Source organism: Nerophis lumbriciformis, linkage group LG03 (assembly GCF_033978685.3).
Source record: "Nerophis lumbriciformis linkage group LG03, RoL_Nlum_v2.1, whole genome shotgun sequence".
NCBI classification, from domain to species: Eukaryota; Metazoa; Chordata; class Actinopteri; order Syngnathiformes; family Syngnathidae; genus Nerophis; species Nerophis lumbriciformis.
The window spans coordinates 41,997,337-42,015,474 of NC_084550.2; the positions used below are offsets into that span (position 1 = coordinate 41,997,337).

The 18,138-nt window shown below is 43.6% G+C and overlaps 1 protein-coding gene across 1 annotated transcript in view; it reads left to right on the plus strand.

Annotated features, from left to right (window-relative positions):
- The window catches only part of kif5ab (kinesin family member 5A, b), a 459,246-nt gene that overhangs the window by 341,880 nt on the left and 99,228 nt on the right, over positions 1-18,138 (plus strand). Inside the window, exons 20-21 of the mRNA XM_061937764.2 lie at positions 8,108-8,209; positions 12,222-12,282. Of these exons, the coding sequence (XP_061793748.2) occupies positions 8,108-8,209; positions 12,222-12,282 (163 nt within the window). The remainder of the gene's footprint in view (positions 1-8,107; positions 8,210-12,221; positions 12,283-18,138) is intronic.

An 18,138-nucleotide genomic window follows, 5' to 3' on the forward strand; every position in this document is an offset into this window, starting at 1 on the left:
ATGTGATTAGGAGCACCTTAATACGCCTGAATATGGATGGACGAGCGAGGACCGATCAAAACATTCACAATATTATGTAAATGCTGTTCAGCTTAATTGTATTTCTCTTGATCGATCGTCTTCTTGTAAGAAGAAACTACCCATAACATCTCTTAGTAGTGATGTGCGATACCACTGGTTTTCTTTCCGATCCAATTATAGCTAATACTGTGGGTCTGGGTTAGTTGACTCATTCCTCACTTAAAGCTTGAGTGAAGAATGCGTAAAGAATGCACTACTGACCTGATAAGTAAGTAAGTCAATTTTATTTATGAAGCGCTCTTCACAGCTAAAATCATAAAGCGCTGTACAAAATATACAGTCGTGGTCAAAATTTTACATACACTTGTGAAGAACATAATGTCATGGCTGTCTTGAGTTTTCAATCATTTCTACAATTCTTATTTTTTTGTGATAGAGTGATTGGAGCACATACTTGTTGGTCACAAAAAACATTCATGAAATTTGCTTCTTTTATGAATTTATTATGGGTCTACTGAAAATGTGACCAAATGTGCTGGGTCAAAAGTATACATACAGCAATGTTAATATTCAGTGACGTGCGGTGAGGTTCATGACTGGTGAGGCACTGACTTCATCACAGTCAGATTTACAAACATTTACAAACTAAAGAGTATCTTATTCACCATTTGATTGGCAGCAGTTAATGGGTTATGTTTAAAAGCTCATACCAGCATTCTTCCCTGCTTGGCACTCAGCATCAAGGGTTGGAATTGGGGGTTAAATCACCAAAAATGATTCCCGGGCACGGCGCCGCTGCTGCCCACTGCTCCCCTCACCTCCCAGGGGGTGAACAAGGGATGGGTCAAATGCAGAGGACAAATTTCATTACACCTAGTGCGTATGTGACAATCATTGGTACTTTAACTTAACTTTAACTTTACACATACAAACTGTAGCACACAAAAAAGCACATTTAATAAAAAAAACCTTATTATGGTCTTACCTTTACTTATAAGTGCAGGAACAGTGGTGTTCGTGTTGGAGGAGTTGTGAATGAATGAAATATGAAATCTGTGCTGCAGTCTGCAGGTGTACCTAATGTTGTGGCCCTGCGGTCGTTTGCGGCTCCTCCAACGCGAGCATTGTTGTTTTTGCACTTTTTGGCTTCTTGTTGAGTGACTTTTTTGAGTGGGTTCGGTCTTGAACGTGGAGGGATTGGGTGTGGGCTTTGGTTGGTGTGGCGCTCCCGTCGGGGGGTGCATTAACCTCCATAAGGAGGCGGGGTTACTGCTAGCCTCAGCCAGTGCGTCTTCACAGCCGTTTTATGATCGCTCAGCACAAGAAATACTTTACACACATACAGTTGTTGACAAAATACACTGTACATTATATACCTCAGCTAACTAAACTATGGAAATGTATAATATAGTTCATATAGCAATACGGTCTCACTGCACAGCCGGCCAGCAGTTAGCCGAGTCATTGCGCAATCCATGTTGAGGCACAACGCAGTGACGTGCCTCAACTGGCTGGCCGTTCTAAAACCTTAATTCTAGCCTGATTTAGCCATTTCTTTACCACTTTTGACGATCTGACCACAGAACTTTCCTCCAGAAGGTCTTATCTTTGTCCATGTCATGTCAGATGAAACAAAAATTGAGCTGTTCGGCCACAATACCCAGCAATATGTTTGGAGGAGAAAAGTTGAGGCCTTTAATCCCAGGAACACCAAGCCTACCCTCAAGCATGGTGGTGGTAGTATTATGCTCTGGGCCTGTTTTGCTGACATTGGAACTGGTGCTTTAAATGGGACAATGAAAAAGGAGGATTACCTCCAAATTCTTCAGGACAACCTAAAATCATCAGCCCGGAGGTTGGGTCTTGGGCGCAGTTGGGTGTTCCAACAGGACAATGACCCCAAACACACGTCAAAAGTGGTAAAGGAATGGCTAAATCAGGCTAAAATTAAGGTTTTAGAATTGCCTTCCCAACGTTCTGACTTAAACGTGTGGACAATGCTGAAGAAACAAGTCCATGTCAGAAAACCAACACATTTAGCTGAACTGCACCAATTTTGTCAAGAGGAGTGGTCACAAATTCAAGCAGAAGCTTGTGAATGGCTACCAAAAGCGCCTTATTGCAGTGAAACTTACCAAGGGACATGTAAGCAAATCTTACCATTGCTGTATGTATACTTTTGACCCAGCAGATTTGCTCACATTTCCAGTAGACCCATAATAATTCATAAAAGAACCAAACTTCATGAATGTTTTTTGTGACCAACAAGTATGTGCTCCAATCACTCTATCACAAAAAAATAAGAGTTGTAGAAATGATTGGAAACTCAAGACAGCCATGACATTATGTTCTTTACAAGTGTATGTAAACCTGTAGGTGAAGTAAAACAATTCAATTAAAACAACATGGGCAACATCATAAAAGGATGCAAAGTGGATTAAAAATGATAGGTGCATTAACTAAAAGCTTTACTAAAAAGAGAAGTTTTCGAATGTTTCTTAAAAGTTTCAACACAGTCAAGAACACGGAGGGACTGGTGCAAATTGTTCCAGAGTCTAGGAGCTATAGCCTGAAATGCCAGGTCTCCACGGGTATAAAAACAGGTTTTTGGGATCTTTAGAAGACCCTGGCCTGAAGACCGGGGGCTGCACCCTGAAGAGTAGGGGCATAACAAGTCAGTCATGTACTGAGGGGCCCCACCATGCAACACACGGAATGTCAGGACTAAAATGTTCAACTCAATGCGGAATTTGACTGGAAGCCAATGAAGACTGGATACAACGGGGGAGATATGGACTGTTTTGGGTGCACCGGTCAAAAGTCTGGCAGCCGCATTTTGTACCGTCTGAAGTCTCTTTAGCGTTGACTTGTTGAAGAAAGTGAAAAGAGAATTGCAATAGTCAATGCGAGACGTAATGAACGCGTCAATGATAATTTCCAGATCCAATTTTGACAACAAATTTCCCACTTTAGAGATATTTCTGAGATGATAAAAACAGTTTTTGGTCAGTCGACCCTCCAAAGTCATGGACTGATCCAACACAACTCCAAGGTTTCTGAGGCTGCTTTTAACAGATGCACCCAGAGCACCAAGAGAGTTCTTGATCAGGGGGATCTTTTTATCTGGAGCAATTATCAGTTTCCGTTTTGTTTGAATTTATCTGGTGGACATTTGAGGACAACCAGTTTTAATAAAGGATACGCACGCCAAGAACTCCGATAAAAAGTGAAACTCTAACTTTTATGGACAGAATTTCTAGGCGCAGTCAAGGCGTTGAGGGGATCCGTTTTGGTGGCTGCAGGACTAGGTCTCTGCTTTTTGCAGATGATGTGGTCCTGATGGCTTCATCCGGCCAGGATTTTCAGCTCTCACTGGATCGGTTCGCAGCCGAGTGTGAAGCGACTGTGATGAGAATCAGCACCTCCAAGTCTGAGTCCATGGTTCTTGCCCAGAAAACGGTGGAGAGCCATCTCCGGGTTGGGGAAGAGACCCTGCCCCAAGTGGAGGAGTTCAAGTACCTCGGAGTCTTGTTTACGAGTGAGGGAAGAGTGGATCGTTAGAGCTGACGCTGTATCGATCCGTTGTGGTGAAGACGGAGCTGAGCCGGAAGGCAAAGCTCTCAATTTACCGGTCGATCTACGTTCCAATCATCACTTATGGTCATGAGCTTTGGGTTATGACCGAAAGGACAAGATCACGGGTACAAGCGGCCGAAATGAGTTTCCTCCGCCGGGTGGCGGGGCTCTCCCTTAGAGATAGGGTGAGAAGCTCTGCCCATCCGGGGGGAGCTCAAAGTAAAGCCACTGCTCCTCCACATCGAGAGGAGCCAGATGAGGTGGTTCAGGAATCTGGTCAGGATGCCACCTGAACGCCTCCCTAGGGAGGTGTTTAGGGCATGTCCGACCGGTATGAGGCCACGGGGAAGACCCAGGACACATTGGGAAGAATGTGTCTCCCGGCTGACCTGGGAACGCCTCAGGATCCCCCGGGAAGAGCTGGATGAAGTGGCTGGAGAGAAGAAAGTCTGGGCTTCCCTACTTAGGCTGCTGCCCCCGCGACCCGACCTCGAATAAGCTGAAGAAGATGGATGGATGGATGGAGGGAAATTACCTAAAGCCAGATTGGTATTTATCGTAAAAATCATGCTGTTCCAAAAATGAGGTTGGCTGATTAGCTACCAGTTTTTCGATGATAATGATAAGACCTGATAAGTCCAAAAGAGAAAGCGATGATACAGTATTATCTGCTCACAAATGCTACCTGGTGGTTGTTTGAGCACACTGCAGCGAGTCTTGGATAGTCCTACTCCTCAATGCTTCAGTCACACACATGGTTCTCACATGAATGAGGCAAACATACAACCCTAACTACTGTACGTCTGGTCAAATGTAAAAAACAGCGTATTTCCACTGTTGCTGCTCTCTGGGAATCATTTTCAAAGGATATAAGATCTCAGGGCGAAACAAATGATGGCATTATTCTGCACTGAATGCGTTATCTTATTTATATTCAACTCTGTATGAAGCCAAATAGCCTGCACCTGCTGTTGTATAATACTGAGTGGCTCCTTTTGATTGGCAGTAAAACAAACGACCAGATGATTGAGCACGGCACAGTGTGCCGCTGCACCTGCACATCACACCCTTACCTAGGTGGAGGAAAAAGTAGTTCCCAACAATTGCGTGTTATTTAGACCAATGTTTTTCAGCCACTGTGCCGTGTGAAATACAGTCTGGTGTGTCGTGGGAGATTATGTAATTTCACCTAATTGGGTTAACAATATTTTTTGCAAGCCAGTAATTATAATCTGCAAATAATGTGCCGTTGTTGAGTGTCTGTGCTGTCTAAAGCTCGGCAGAGTAACCGTGTAATACTCTTCCATATCAGTAGGTGGCAGCCGGTAGCTAATTGCTTTGTAGAGGTCGGAAACAGCGGGAGGCAGTGTGCAGGTAAAAAGATGTCTAATACTTAAACCAAATATGAACAAAAGGTGAGTGCCCCTAAGAAAAGGCATTGAAGCTTAGGGAAGGCTATGCAAAATGAAACTAAAACTGAACTGGCAACAAAGTAAACAAAAACAGAATGCTGGACGGCAGCAAAGACTTACTGTGGAGCAAAGACGACGTCCACAATGTACATCCGAACATGACATGACAATCAACAATGTCCCCACAAAGAAGGATAAAAACAACTGAAATATTCTTGATTGCTAAAACAAAGTAGATGCGGGAAATATCGCTCAAAGGACGACATGAAACTGCTACAGGAAAATACCAAAAAAGAGAAAAAGCCACCAAAATAGGAGCGCAAGACAAGAACTAAAACACTACACACAGGAAAACAGCAAAAAAGTCAAAATAAGTCACGGTGTGATGTGACAGGTGGTGACAGTACACCTACTTTGAGTACCTTGAAGGTAGAAAAGCGCTATACAAGTATAACCCATTTACCATTTACTTTGAGACAAGAGCTATATTGATGCATGGTTGGTTATGGTTTAAAGTCATATCCAACAATTGCGACAACAACCTTTTACTGTTAACTGAGTTTAGTTTTTTAATGATTACTGCTGGTGGTGTGCCTCCGGATTTTTTCAACGCAAAAAATATGCCTTGGCTCAAAAAAGGTTGAAAAACACTGATTTAGACCAGACCAAGGCACATTTTTTTAATTAAAAAAAATACGAAGGCACACCACCAGAAGAAAAGGTTAAAAAACAGTTTGTCGTGCCTTATTTTGAGTTTGTTGTTGTTTCCTGTGTGTAGCGCTTCAGTTCCTGTCTTGCGCTGTTATTTTGGTGACTTTTCCTGTTTTGTTGGCGTTCTCCTGTAGCAGCTTCACGCCTTCCTTGAGTGCTATTGCCCGCACCTGCTTTGTTTTCGCAATCAAGACTATTTAAATCAGAGATGTCAAACTCAAATACAGAGTGGGCCAAAATTTAAAACTGAACAAAGCCGCGGGCCAAGGGGGGCGGTGATGTCCTCGAGGTGGGGCAGGACCAAGCGCTCAAAGTACTTCATGACCACAGATGTCAGCGCATCCGGCCTGTAGTCATTAAGTCCTGTGATCCGTGCTTTCTTGGCAAATGGTTGATTTATATAGGCTAGTAAGGTAAAGTTTTGTACCTTACAAGTTTCGGCTACCTTGCTTCTGCAGCCTTCATCAGAGGTGTCACGTGATGTTAGCGTGACGTCATCTGTGACGTGTTATATGGATTGTTCCATCCCACCTGTCGTCTGGATGTCTACCAAACGGCCATGGGCGGCCCTGCAGGACTGTGTCCCAGGTGTGGTATAGTTGGTAGGCGCCTTCGTCCCTGTTGACAGTCTTTAGACACCGGAACAATCCATATAACACATCACAGATGACGTCACGCTAATATCACGTGACACCTCTGATGAAGGCTGCAGAAGCAAGGTAGCTGAAACTTGTCAGGTACAAAACTTTACCTTACTAGCCTATATAAATCAACCATTTGCCAAGAAAGCACGGATCACAGGACTTAATGACTACAGGCCGGTTGCGCTGACATCTGTGGTCATGAAGTCCTTTGAGCGCTTGGTCCTGCCCCACCTCGAGGACATCACCGCCCCCCTCCTGGACCCATTGCAGTTCGCCTACAGAGTCAACAGGTCTTTGGATGATGCAGTGAACCTGGCCCTCCACTTCATCCTGGAGCATCTGGACTCCCCAGGAACCTACGCTAGGATCCTGTTTGTGTACTTCAGCTCTGCCTTCAACACCATCCTCCCTGGACTGCTACGAGACAAGCTCTACCAGTTCAGTGTGCTCGTCTCCCTCTGCAGTTGGATCAATGACTTCCTGACGGACAGAAGACAACACGTGCGGCTGGGGAAGATTGTCTCGGACAGTCGAACCACGAACACTGGTACTCCTCAGGACTATGTACTTTCCCCCTAGCTCTTCTCCCTGTATACAAACTGCTGCACCTCCAGTCACCAGTCCGTAAAGCTGCTCAAGTTTGCGGATGACACTAACATCATCGGGCTCATTTCGGATAGCGATGAGTCCGCCTACAGGAGAGAGGTGGACCGGCTGGCGTTCTGGTGCAGCCTCAACAACCTGGAGCTGAACACCCAGAAAACAGTGGAGATGATCATGGACTTCAGGAAAGTCACAGCACCACCATCCCCCCTCACCCTGATTGACTCTCCCACCCCCGTCTCCATTGTGGACTCCTTCCGTTTCTTGGGCACCACCATCACCCAGGACCTCAAGTGGGAGCCGACCATCAGCTCCCTCATCAAGAAGGCCCAGCAGAGTATTTACTTCCTGCGGCAGCTGAGAAAACTAAAGGTGCCGACCGAAATACAGGTGCAGTTAAACTCAGCCATCATCGAGTTCATCCTTACCTCCTCCATCACCGTGTGGTTCCCCGGCGCCACAGTGCAGGATAAGCATCGACTGCAGCGCATGGTACGTGCTGCTGAGAAGGTGATTGGCTGCAAGCTCCCATCCCTCCTGGACCTGTTCTCCTCCAGGACCAGGAGGCATGTGGGTCGGATCACAGCTGACTCTTCTCACCCTGGACACAAACTATTCTCCCTTCTCCTCTCTGGCAGGAGCCTACGGTCCATCCAGACCCACACCTCCCGCCATCTGAACAGTTTTTTCCCCTCGGCCATCAGGCACATGAACAATAATAAAATCTGATAGCTCAGTTACAGCTCTTTTTATTACCAAATCTGTGTTCTATGTGTTTTATGTGAACCCGTTCTCAAACAATGGCATTAAAAACTATTCTGATTCTGATTCTGATTTATAAACTGGTTAATAACTGGTTTGCAAAACCGATTTTTAACCCAAATAGGTGAAACTAGATAATCTACCACGGCACACTAGTATGTTTGAAAAACACTGATATAGAGAATCTAGCTTTTGCAGTAGATATCAAAATAAAAGCTTGGCTCTTGCCATCGTACAGTAGTGTCTTTCCAGTAGATGCTAAAAACACCAGAGCACTCTGTCACATAGAGGATCTTTGACTGGTATTGTGCACTCCCTACGAGAATGGTGTTGTTATCATGAAACTGACTGAGTGGGTAATACTATGTATCTTTGCAGCTGTAACCAGAAACAAGAGCTGGAGCTGGAGCAACTGCACGGAGACTTTGAGTGTCTCTTGAGCCGAGAGCATCAAACGAGTCGACAGCTGGAGGAGCTGACGTGAGTTTTTTAGCCGTCGAACGTGTCGGGGGGGGGAAGCCTGGGGGCCACCTGCATCTTTTCTTTCATTGTCTCAATATTCTGTCTCTTTGAAAATCACTGTTATTGTGAAGTGTATTTCTGGTCTTGTCGTCCCCTCCCGGGTCGAGGGAAGACGTAGTTGGATCAAAAGAGACGTCTGCTGAACCAAAAGTTGCTTTATTGCAAGCGAGCGTCATTTAAACAGGTCTGCAGTTCCCTGGAGGGGCCTAGGTCAGATATGCAGGACTCTTAACTGGAGAAGCCAGTTTATATAGTCCTTCTTTGTCTGTCTGCGTGTGCGCTAAGTCCAAACAGCACCACCTGACCATTTAGGAGATGTTCGTGTGTGGTGGCTGGAAAACAACAGATGTATAGCATGACTTGTAGGCTTGACGTTCAGGTAAACATCCGCCAGAATAGAGCTATAACTCTGGCATTCCGAAGCCTGGTTTTATTGCTTCTCCTCAGGAGAGAGCAAATACTTGCCAACCCTCCCGAATTTTCCGGGAGACTCCCGAATTTCAGTGCCTCTCCCGAAAATCTACCGGGGCAACCATTCTCCCGATTTCCACCCGGACAACAATATTGGGGGCGTGCCTTAAAGGCACTGCCTTTAGCGTCGTCTCTCACTAATATATATGTCTCCGTTATCCATAGTAGGCAGGCACGGAGCTATTTCTCAGCGTGTGTTTATACCAGCCGGCACGTTAATACACTGACACACAACATCCGGATTCCCATCATGCATTGCTTCAAAACTACGACAAGAAGTAATGTCCAAAATTTCCAGCAGGACAAACAATATTGGGGGCAGTGCCTTAAAGTCCTCTCACCTGAAAAGGAGACTATTATATATGTCTCCGTTATCCATAGGTTTATCGATAACCCATAACACGATGGCCGAATGGATATAGTCACTCATGAACGGTCAGAGAAGCACAAGGCGGCGGCAACGCAGTATTATGGGCCACCTTGCTAAATGGAGACCCGAGGGTGTAACATGTGCCGAGACAAAGGTGGCTATGCTGATAGCTGCAAGCAACATCCCGTTCTCATTTGCGGATGTTTTCAACAAATCCGTGAAGGATATGTTCCCGGATTCAGAGATCGCTCGCCAGTACGCAAATGGCAGAACAAAGGCTACTCAAATAGTGAAAGGTAAGTGTTGTTGTTTTTTTAAGTAAGCAGCAAGTACAGTTAGTAGAACAACTGTGTTTTCATTACTGTGTACTGTACTATATATATATAAATATATATATACAGGTAAAAGCCAGTAAATTAGAATATTTTGAAAAACTTGATTTATTTCAGTAATTGCATTCAAAAGGTGTAACTTGTACATTATATTTATTCATTGCACACAGACTGATGCATTCAAATGTTTATTTCATTTAATTTTGATGATTTGAAGTGGCAACAAATGAAAATCCAAAATTCCGTGTGTCACAAAATTAGAATATTACTTAAGGCTAATACAAAAAAGGGATTTTTAGAAATGTTGGCCAACTGAAAAGTATGAAAATGAAAAATATGAGCATGTACAATACTCAATACTTGGTTGGAGCTCCTTTTGCCTCAATTACTGCGTTAATGCGGCGTGGCATGGAGTCGATGACTTTCTGGCACTGCTCAGGTGTTATGAGAGCCCAGGTTGCTCTGATAGTGGCCTTCAACTCCTCTGCGTTTTTGGGTCTGGCATTCTGCATCTTCCTTTTCACAATACCCCACAGATTTTCTATGGGGCTAAGGTCAGGGGAGTTGGCGGGCCAATTTAGAACAGAAATACCATGGTCTGTAAACCAGGCACGGGTAGATTTTGCGCTGTGTGCAGGCGCCAAGTCCTGTTGGAACTTGAAATCTCCATCTCCATAGAGCAGGTCAGCAGCAGGAAGCATGAAGTGCTCTAAAACTTGCTGGTAGACGGCTGCGTTGACCCTGGATCTCAGGAAACAGAGTGGACCGACACCAGCAGATGACATGGCACCCCAAACCATCACTGATGGTGGAAACTTTACACTAGACTTCAGGCAACGTGGATCCTGTGCCTCTCCTGTCTTCCTCCAGACTCTGGGACCTCGATTTCCAAAGGAAATGCAAAATTTGCATAGAGCAGGAATGCTGCTGACCTGCTCTATGGAGATGGAGATTTCAAGTTCCAACAGGACTTGGCGCCTGCACACAGTGCAAAATCAACCCGTGCCTGGTTTACGGACCATGGTATTTCTGTTCTAAATTGGCCCGCCAACTCCCCTGACCTTAGCCCCATAGAAAATCTGTGGGGTATTGTGAAAAGGAAGATGCAGAATGCCAGACCCAAAAACGCAGAGGAGTTGAAGGCCACTATCAGAGCAACCTGGGCTCTCATAACACCTGAGCAGTGCCAGAAACTCATCGACTCCATGCCACGCCGCATTAACGCAGTATTTGAGGCAAAAGGAGCTCCAACCAAGTATTGAGTATTGTACATGCTCATATTTTTCATTTTCATACTTTTCAGTTGGCCAACATTTCTAAAAATCCCTTTTTTGTAATAGCCTTAAGTAATATTCTAATTTTGTGACACACGGAATTTTGGATTTTCATTTGTTGCCACTTCAAATCATCAAAATTAAATGAAATAAACATTTGAATGCATCAGTCTGTGTGCAATGAATAAATATAATGTACAAGTTACACCTTTTGAATGCAATTACTGAAATAAATCAAGTTTTTCAAAATATTCTAATTTACTGGCTTTTACCTGTATATACATATATATATATATATATATATATATATATATATATATATATATATATATATATATATATATATATATATATATATATATATTAGAGATGTCCGATAACTGCTTTAAAATGTAATATCGGAAATTATCGGTATCGTTTTTTTCATTATCGGTATCGTTTCTTTTGTTAGTTTTTTTTTATTAAATCAACATAAAAAAAAACACAAGATACACTTACAATTAGTGCACCAACCCAAAAAACCTCCCTCCCCCATTTACACTCATTCACACTCATTTACACAAAAGGGTTGTTTCATTCTGTTATTAATATTCTGGTTCCTACATTATATATCAATATATATCAATACAGTCTGCAAGGGATACAGTCCGTAAGCACACATGATTGTGTGTGCTGCTGGTCCACTAGTAGTACTAACCTTTAACAGTTAATTTTACTCAATTTCATTAATTAAGTTTCAATGTAACTGTTTTTTATATTGTTTTACTTCTTTTTTTTTTATTCAAGAAAATGTTTTTAATTTATTTATCTTATTTTATTTTATAATTGTTTTTTTTTAAAGTATCTTATCTTCACCATACCTGGTTGTCCAAATTAGGCATAATAATGTGTTAATTCCACGACTGTATATATCGGCTGATATCGGTATCGGTTGATATCGGTATCGGTAATTAAAGAGTTGGACAATATTGGAATATCGGATATCGGCAAAAAGCCATTATCGGACATCCATAATATATATATATATATATATACAGTATATATATATATATATATATATATATATATAAGAAATACTTGAATTTCAGGGAATTCTAGCTATAAATATACTCCTCCCCCCTTAACCCCGCCCCCCAGACCCGTTCACCCCCGGCCCCGGCCCCGCCCACCTCCCACCCCCCCAATCTCCCGAATTCGGAGGTCTCAAGGTTGGCAAGTATGGTCCACATGTGAATGTCCATCTAAGGCTCGTTCTCAACCATTATTTATTCCGACCTGATGGTTTGCGTCCTCCAAGTTGGATATAAACATTCACCAAATTAGTCAATTAATTCACTTCATTTGCATTCCTGGAGTATAGTTTTTTTCCCTCATCAGCTTGTCAGCACCCTGACTTTTGCTGGATATTGCATCGCACAGCAAAGCATTATTTTTTTTAGTTTTTTCGAAGTGATCCCAACAAGTATGCTTGTGGTAAAGGAAAGTTTATTGTGAATTCTCCGGTCTTCCTGGCAAACTTTTAGATTCCTCCACGAGCGACACGAGCAGTCCAAGCAGGACCTGAAGGGACTTGAAGAGACGGTGGTAAGTGAGCACTTACAGCAGTGGTCCCCAACCACCGGTCCGGGGACCGGTACCGGTCCGTGACACATTTGCTACCGGGCCGCAGAGAAACATTGGTAACACTTTAATATAGGGAACATATTTTTCATTAATTAGTTGCTTATTGGGCAGCACGGTGGAACATGGGGTGAGTGCATGTGTCTCACAATTTGAAGGTCCTGAGTAGTCCTGAGTTCAATCCCAGGCTCCGGATCTTTCTGTGTGGAGTTTGCATGTCCTCCCCGTGACTGCGTGGGTTCCCTCCGGGTACTCCGGCTTCCTCCCACCTCCAAAAACATGCACCTGGGGATAGGTTGATTGGCAACACTAAATGGTCCCTAGTGTGTGAATGTGAGTGTGTTGGCCCTGCGATGAGGAGGTGACTTGTCCAGGGTGTACAGCGCCTTCCGCCCGAATTCAGCTGAGATAGGCTCCAGCAACCCCGAAAGGGACAAGCGATAGAAAATGGATGGATGGATGGATAGTTGCTTATTAACATGAAAATTAGTAACATATTGGCTCTTAATTAGTCATTATTAAGTACGTATTAATGCCTTATTCTGCATAGCCCTATTATACAACAAGCCTAACCCTAAACCTCTAACCAAATGACTCTAAATTAAGTCTTTCTTACTTACAATATGTTCCACGAGTGTCCAAATAACTCTTAATTAAGTGTTGGTTACTTAAAATCAATCAATCAATCAATCAATCAATCTTTATTTATATAGCCCTAAATCACAAGTGTCTCAAAGGGCTGCACAAGCCACAACGACATCCTCGGTACAAAGCCCACATACGGGCAAGGAAAAACTCACCCCAGTGGGACGTCGATGTGAATGACTATGAGAAACCTTGGAGAGGACCGCATATGTGGGTAACCCCCCCCCCCCTCTAGGGGAGACCGAAAGCAATGGATGTCGAGTGGGTCTGACATAATATTGTGAGAGTCCAGTCCATAGTGGATCCAACATAATAGTAAGAGTCCAGTCCATAGTGGGGCCAGCAGGACACCATCCCGAGCGGAGACGGTCAGCAGCGCAGAGATGTTCCCAGCCGATGCACAGGCGAGCGGTCCACCCCGGGTCCCGACTCTGGACAGCCAGCACTTCATCCATGGCCACCGGACCTGTGCCCCCCCCCCCTCAAGGAAAAGGGGAGCAGAGGAGAAAAGAAAAGAAACGGAAGATCAACTGGTCTAACAGGGGGGCTATTTAAAGGCTAGAGTATACAAATGAGTTTTAAGATGGGACTTAAATGCTTCTACTGAGGTAGCATCTCTAATTGTTACCGGGAGGGCATTCCATAGTACTGGAGCCCGAATAGAAAACGCTCTATAGCCCGCAGACTTTTTTTGGGCTCTGGGAATCACTAATAAGCCGGAGTTCTTTGAACGCAGATTTCTTGCCGGGACATATGGTACAATGCAATCGACAAGATAGGACGGAGCTAGACCGTGTAGTATTTTATACGTAAGTAGTAAAACCTTAAAGTCACATCTTAAGTGCACAGGAAGCCAGTGCAGGTGAGCCAGTATAGGCGTAATATGATCAAACTTTCTTGTTCTTGTCAAAAGTCTAGCAGCCGCATTTTGTACCAACTGTAATTTTTAAATGCTAGACATAGGGAGACCCGAAAATAATACGTTACAGTAGTCGAGACGAGACGTAACGAACGCATGAATAATGTCAGCGTCGCTAGTGGATAAAATAGAACGAATTTTAGCGATATTACGGAGATGAAAGAAGGCCGTTTTAGTAACACTCTTAATGTGTGATTCAAACGAGAGAGTTGGGTCGAAGATAATACCCAGATTCTTTACTGATTCGCCTTGTGTAATTGTTTGGTTGTCAAATGTTAAGGTGGTATTATTAAATAAATGTCGGTGTTTAGCAGGACCGATAATCAGCATTTCCGTTTTCTTGGCGTTGAGTTGCAAGAAGTTAGCGGACATCCATTGTTTAATTTCATTAAGACACGCCTCCAGCTGACTACAATCCGGCGTGTTGGTCAGCTTTAGGGGCATGTAGAGTTGGGTGTCATCAGCATAACAATGAAAGCTAACACCGTATTTGCGTATGATGTCGCCTAGCGGCAGCATGTAAATACTAAAGAGTGCAGGGCCAAGAACCGAACCCTGAGGAACTCCGCACGTTACCTTAACATAGTCCGAGGTCACATTATTATGGGAGACGCATTGCATCCTGTCAGTAAGATAAGAGTTAAACCACGACAAAGCTAAGTCTGACATACCAATACGTGTTTTGATACGCTCTAATACAATATTATGATCGACGGTATCAAAAGCAGCGCTAAGATCAAGAAGCAGCAACATAGATGACGCATCAGAATCCATCGTTAGCAGTAGATCATTAGTCATTTTTGCGAGGGCTGTCTCCGTAGAGTGATTTGCCCTGAAACCGGATTGAAAAGGTTCACAGAGATTGTTAGACACTAAGTGTTCATTTAGCTGCTGTGCGACAATTTTTTCGAGGATTTTCGAAATAAAGGGAAGGTGGGACACCGGTCGGTAGTTTACCATGAGGTCAGGATCAAGGTTAGGTCTTTTGAGCAGAGGATGAATAACCGCTTTCTTGAATGCTAGGGGAACAGTGCCAGAGGAAAGTGATAAGTTTATAATATTTAGCACTGATGGACCTAATAATACAAAAAGCTCCTTGATAAGTTTCCCAGGAAGTGGGTCAAGTAAACATGTTGTTTGTTTTATCCCACTTACACGCTGTAATAGTTCCTCTAATGTTATTTCATCAAAAAGAGAGAGACTATTTTGTATTGCAGTATCCGTCGTAGATACAGTTGTATCTGTGTTCATAGAACCCAGTTGTAGCTGGGATGCGTTGTCTTTAATCTCCTTTCTAATGAGTTCAATTTTCTTATTAAAGAAATTAATAAAGTCATCTGCCGAGTGGGTGGAGCTATTGGGAGGAGTCCCTTGTTGGGTTAGCGATGCTACTGTACTAAACAAAAATTTAGGGTCGTTTTTGTTGAGGCGGATGAGATTTGAGTAATATTTAGCTTTAGCTAAGGTAAGCATGCGTTTATACGATATTAAACTATCACTCCATGCTTGATGGAAAACCTCAAGCTTGGTCGCGCGCCATTTGCGTTCCAACTTTCTACATGATAATTTATGAGCTCTGGTTTCCTCTGTAAACCATGGGGTGCGCCTTTTAGGGGCCCTTTTTTGTTTTAGCGGTGCTATACTATCAATGGTTTTGCGCAGGGCATTGTCAAAGTTGTTAGTGAGGTTATCAATAGAGCCGACATAATTTGGGAATGGTGCCATTTCCGAAGGCAGTAGGTCAGCAAGAGTCATCGTTGTGGCGGCATTAATGTTGCGGCTGCTATAGCAGTTATTATTATTATTAGTTTGTTGACAATGAGTCAGAACTTCGAATTTTATAAGGTAATGATCGGACATTACTTTAGTATACGGGAGTACCATAACTTTGGAGGTGGTGACACCCCTGACCAGCACTAGATCTATCGTATTGCCGTTGCGATGCGTAGGTTCATTTATTATTTGTGTAAGACCACAGCTATCAATTATAGACTGGAGCGCCACGCACTGAGGGTCCGATGGGGTATTCATATGGATATTAAAGTCCCCCATTATGATTATATTGTCTGCGTGCGTCACTAGATCAGCAACGAAATCTGAGAATTCATTAATAAAGTCCGAGTAGGGCCCTGGGGGGCGGTAGATAACAGCCATATCGAGAGGCAGCGGTGCGACAGACCTCATAGTAAGCACCTCAAACGATTTGTATTTATTATTTAGGTTAGGGGTAAGGTTAAAGTTTTCATTGTATATTAGTGCGACCCCCCCACCCCTTTTAAGGGGACGGGCAATATGCGCATTCGTATAGTTAGGAGGAGATGCCTCATTTAGCGCAAAAAATTAGTCTGGTTTGAGCCAGGTTTCGCTAAGACCAATGACGTTAAGATTGTTGTCTCTAATGACCTCATTAACTAATAACGTTTTGGGAGACAATGATCTTATGTTTAAAAAGCCCATATTATAAGTATTGGGCTGTTTTGACGAGTTTTTGTTTAAATTATCCGTAGTAGAAATATTAATAATGTTGCGTTTATTATACGTAGTGCACTTTAAATAGTTTCGACCATATCTAGGAATTGATACGACGGGAATTTTCAGAAAATATGTTCCCAATACTAAAGTGGGGCGGCATGGCGTAGTGGGTAGAGCAACCGTGCCAGAAACCTGAGGGTTGCAGGTTCGCTCCCCGCCTCTTACCATCAAAAAATTGCTGCCGTTGTGTCCTTGGGCGGGACACTTCACCCTTTGCCCCCGGTGCTACTCACACCGGTGAATTGAATGATGAATGATAGGTGGTGGTCGGAGGGGCCGTTGGCGCAAATTGCAGCCACGCTTCCGTCAGTCTACCCCAGGGCAGCTGTGGCTATGAAAGTAGCTTACCACCACCAGGTGTGAATGAATGATGGGTTCTACATGTCAAGCGACTTTGGGTACTTAGAAAAGCGCTATATAAATCCCAGGTATTATTATTATTATTATTAAAGTGTTACCGAAAAATTTAATAATTTGTAAAGGACTGCATTTTCTCCGACTTAACTTTGGCCTGTCCCACCAGACCACGGGTGTCAAACTTGATTTCATTGAGGGCCACACCGCAGTCATGGCTGCCATTAGAGGGCCGCTTGTAACAGTAAGTAATTAACAAATTTGCCTATGATCTAAAATATTTTAAATTTTTGGTAACACTTTAGTATGGGGAACATATTCTAAGTAACAAAGACTTAAAGGCCTACTGAAACCCACTACTACCGACCACGCAGTCTGATAGTTTATATATCAATGATGAAATCTTAACATTGCAACACATAGCTTACTAAAGTGCAATTTTAAATTTTGCGCAAAATATCCTGCTGAAAACGTCTCGGTATGATGACGTCAGCGCGTGACGTCACGGATTGTAGAGGACATTTTGGGACAGCATGGTGGCCAGCTATTAAGTCGTCTGTTTTCATCGCAAAATTCCACAGTATTCTGGACATCTGTGTTGGTGAATCTTTTGCAATTTGTTCAATGAACAATGGAGACAGCAAAGAAGAAAGCTGTAGGTGGGAAGCGGTGTATTGCGGCAGGTGTTGAGCCGGATAACGCACCCCCGCCGTAGAATGCACCCCCTGACTGTTGTGCCGGATAACACAGCTGGTGTTTCATTGTTTAAATTCCCGAAAGTTGACAGTCAAGCTTTACCATTGGCCTGTGGAGAACTGGGACAACAGAGACTCTTACCAGGAGGACTCTGAGTTGGATGCGCAGACGCGGTACCGTGAGTACGCATGCAGCTGCGGCTTCCAAACATTTGATCGCTTGCCCGTACGTGCGTGCCGCCATGTGCATGTCACGTACGTAACTTTGGGGACTTTGGTGAAATATATGTGCTGTATGAACTTTGGGGAGGTGAACAGTACTTTGGGCTGTGGGATTGAGTGTGTTGTGCAGGTGTTTGAGTTGTATTGACGGGTTATATGGACGGGAGGGGGGAGGTGTTTGTTATGCGGGATTCATTTGTGGCATATTAAATATAAGCCTGGTTGTTTTGTGGCTAATAGAGTATGTATATATGTCTTGTGTTTATTTACTGTTTTAGTCATTCCCAGCTGAATATCAGGTCCCACCCGCCTCTCACAGCATCTTCCCTATCTGAATCTTTCCCACTGCCCTCTAGTCCTTCACTCTCACTTTCCTAAACCACGAATCTTTCATCCTTGCTCAAATTAATGGGGAAATCGTCGCTTTCTCGGTCCGAATCGCTCTCGCTGCTG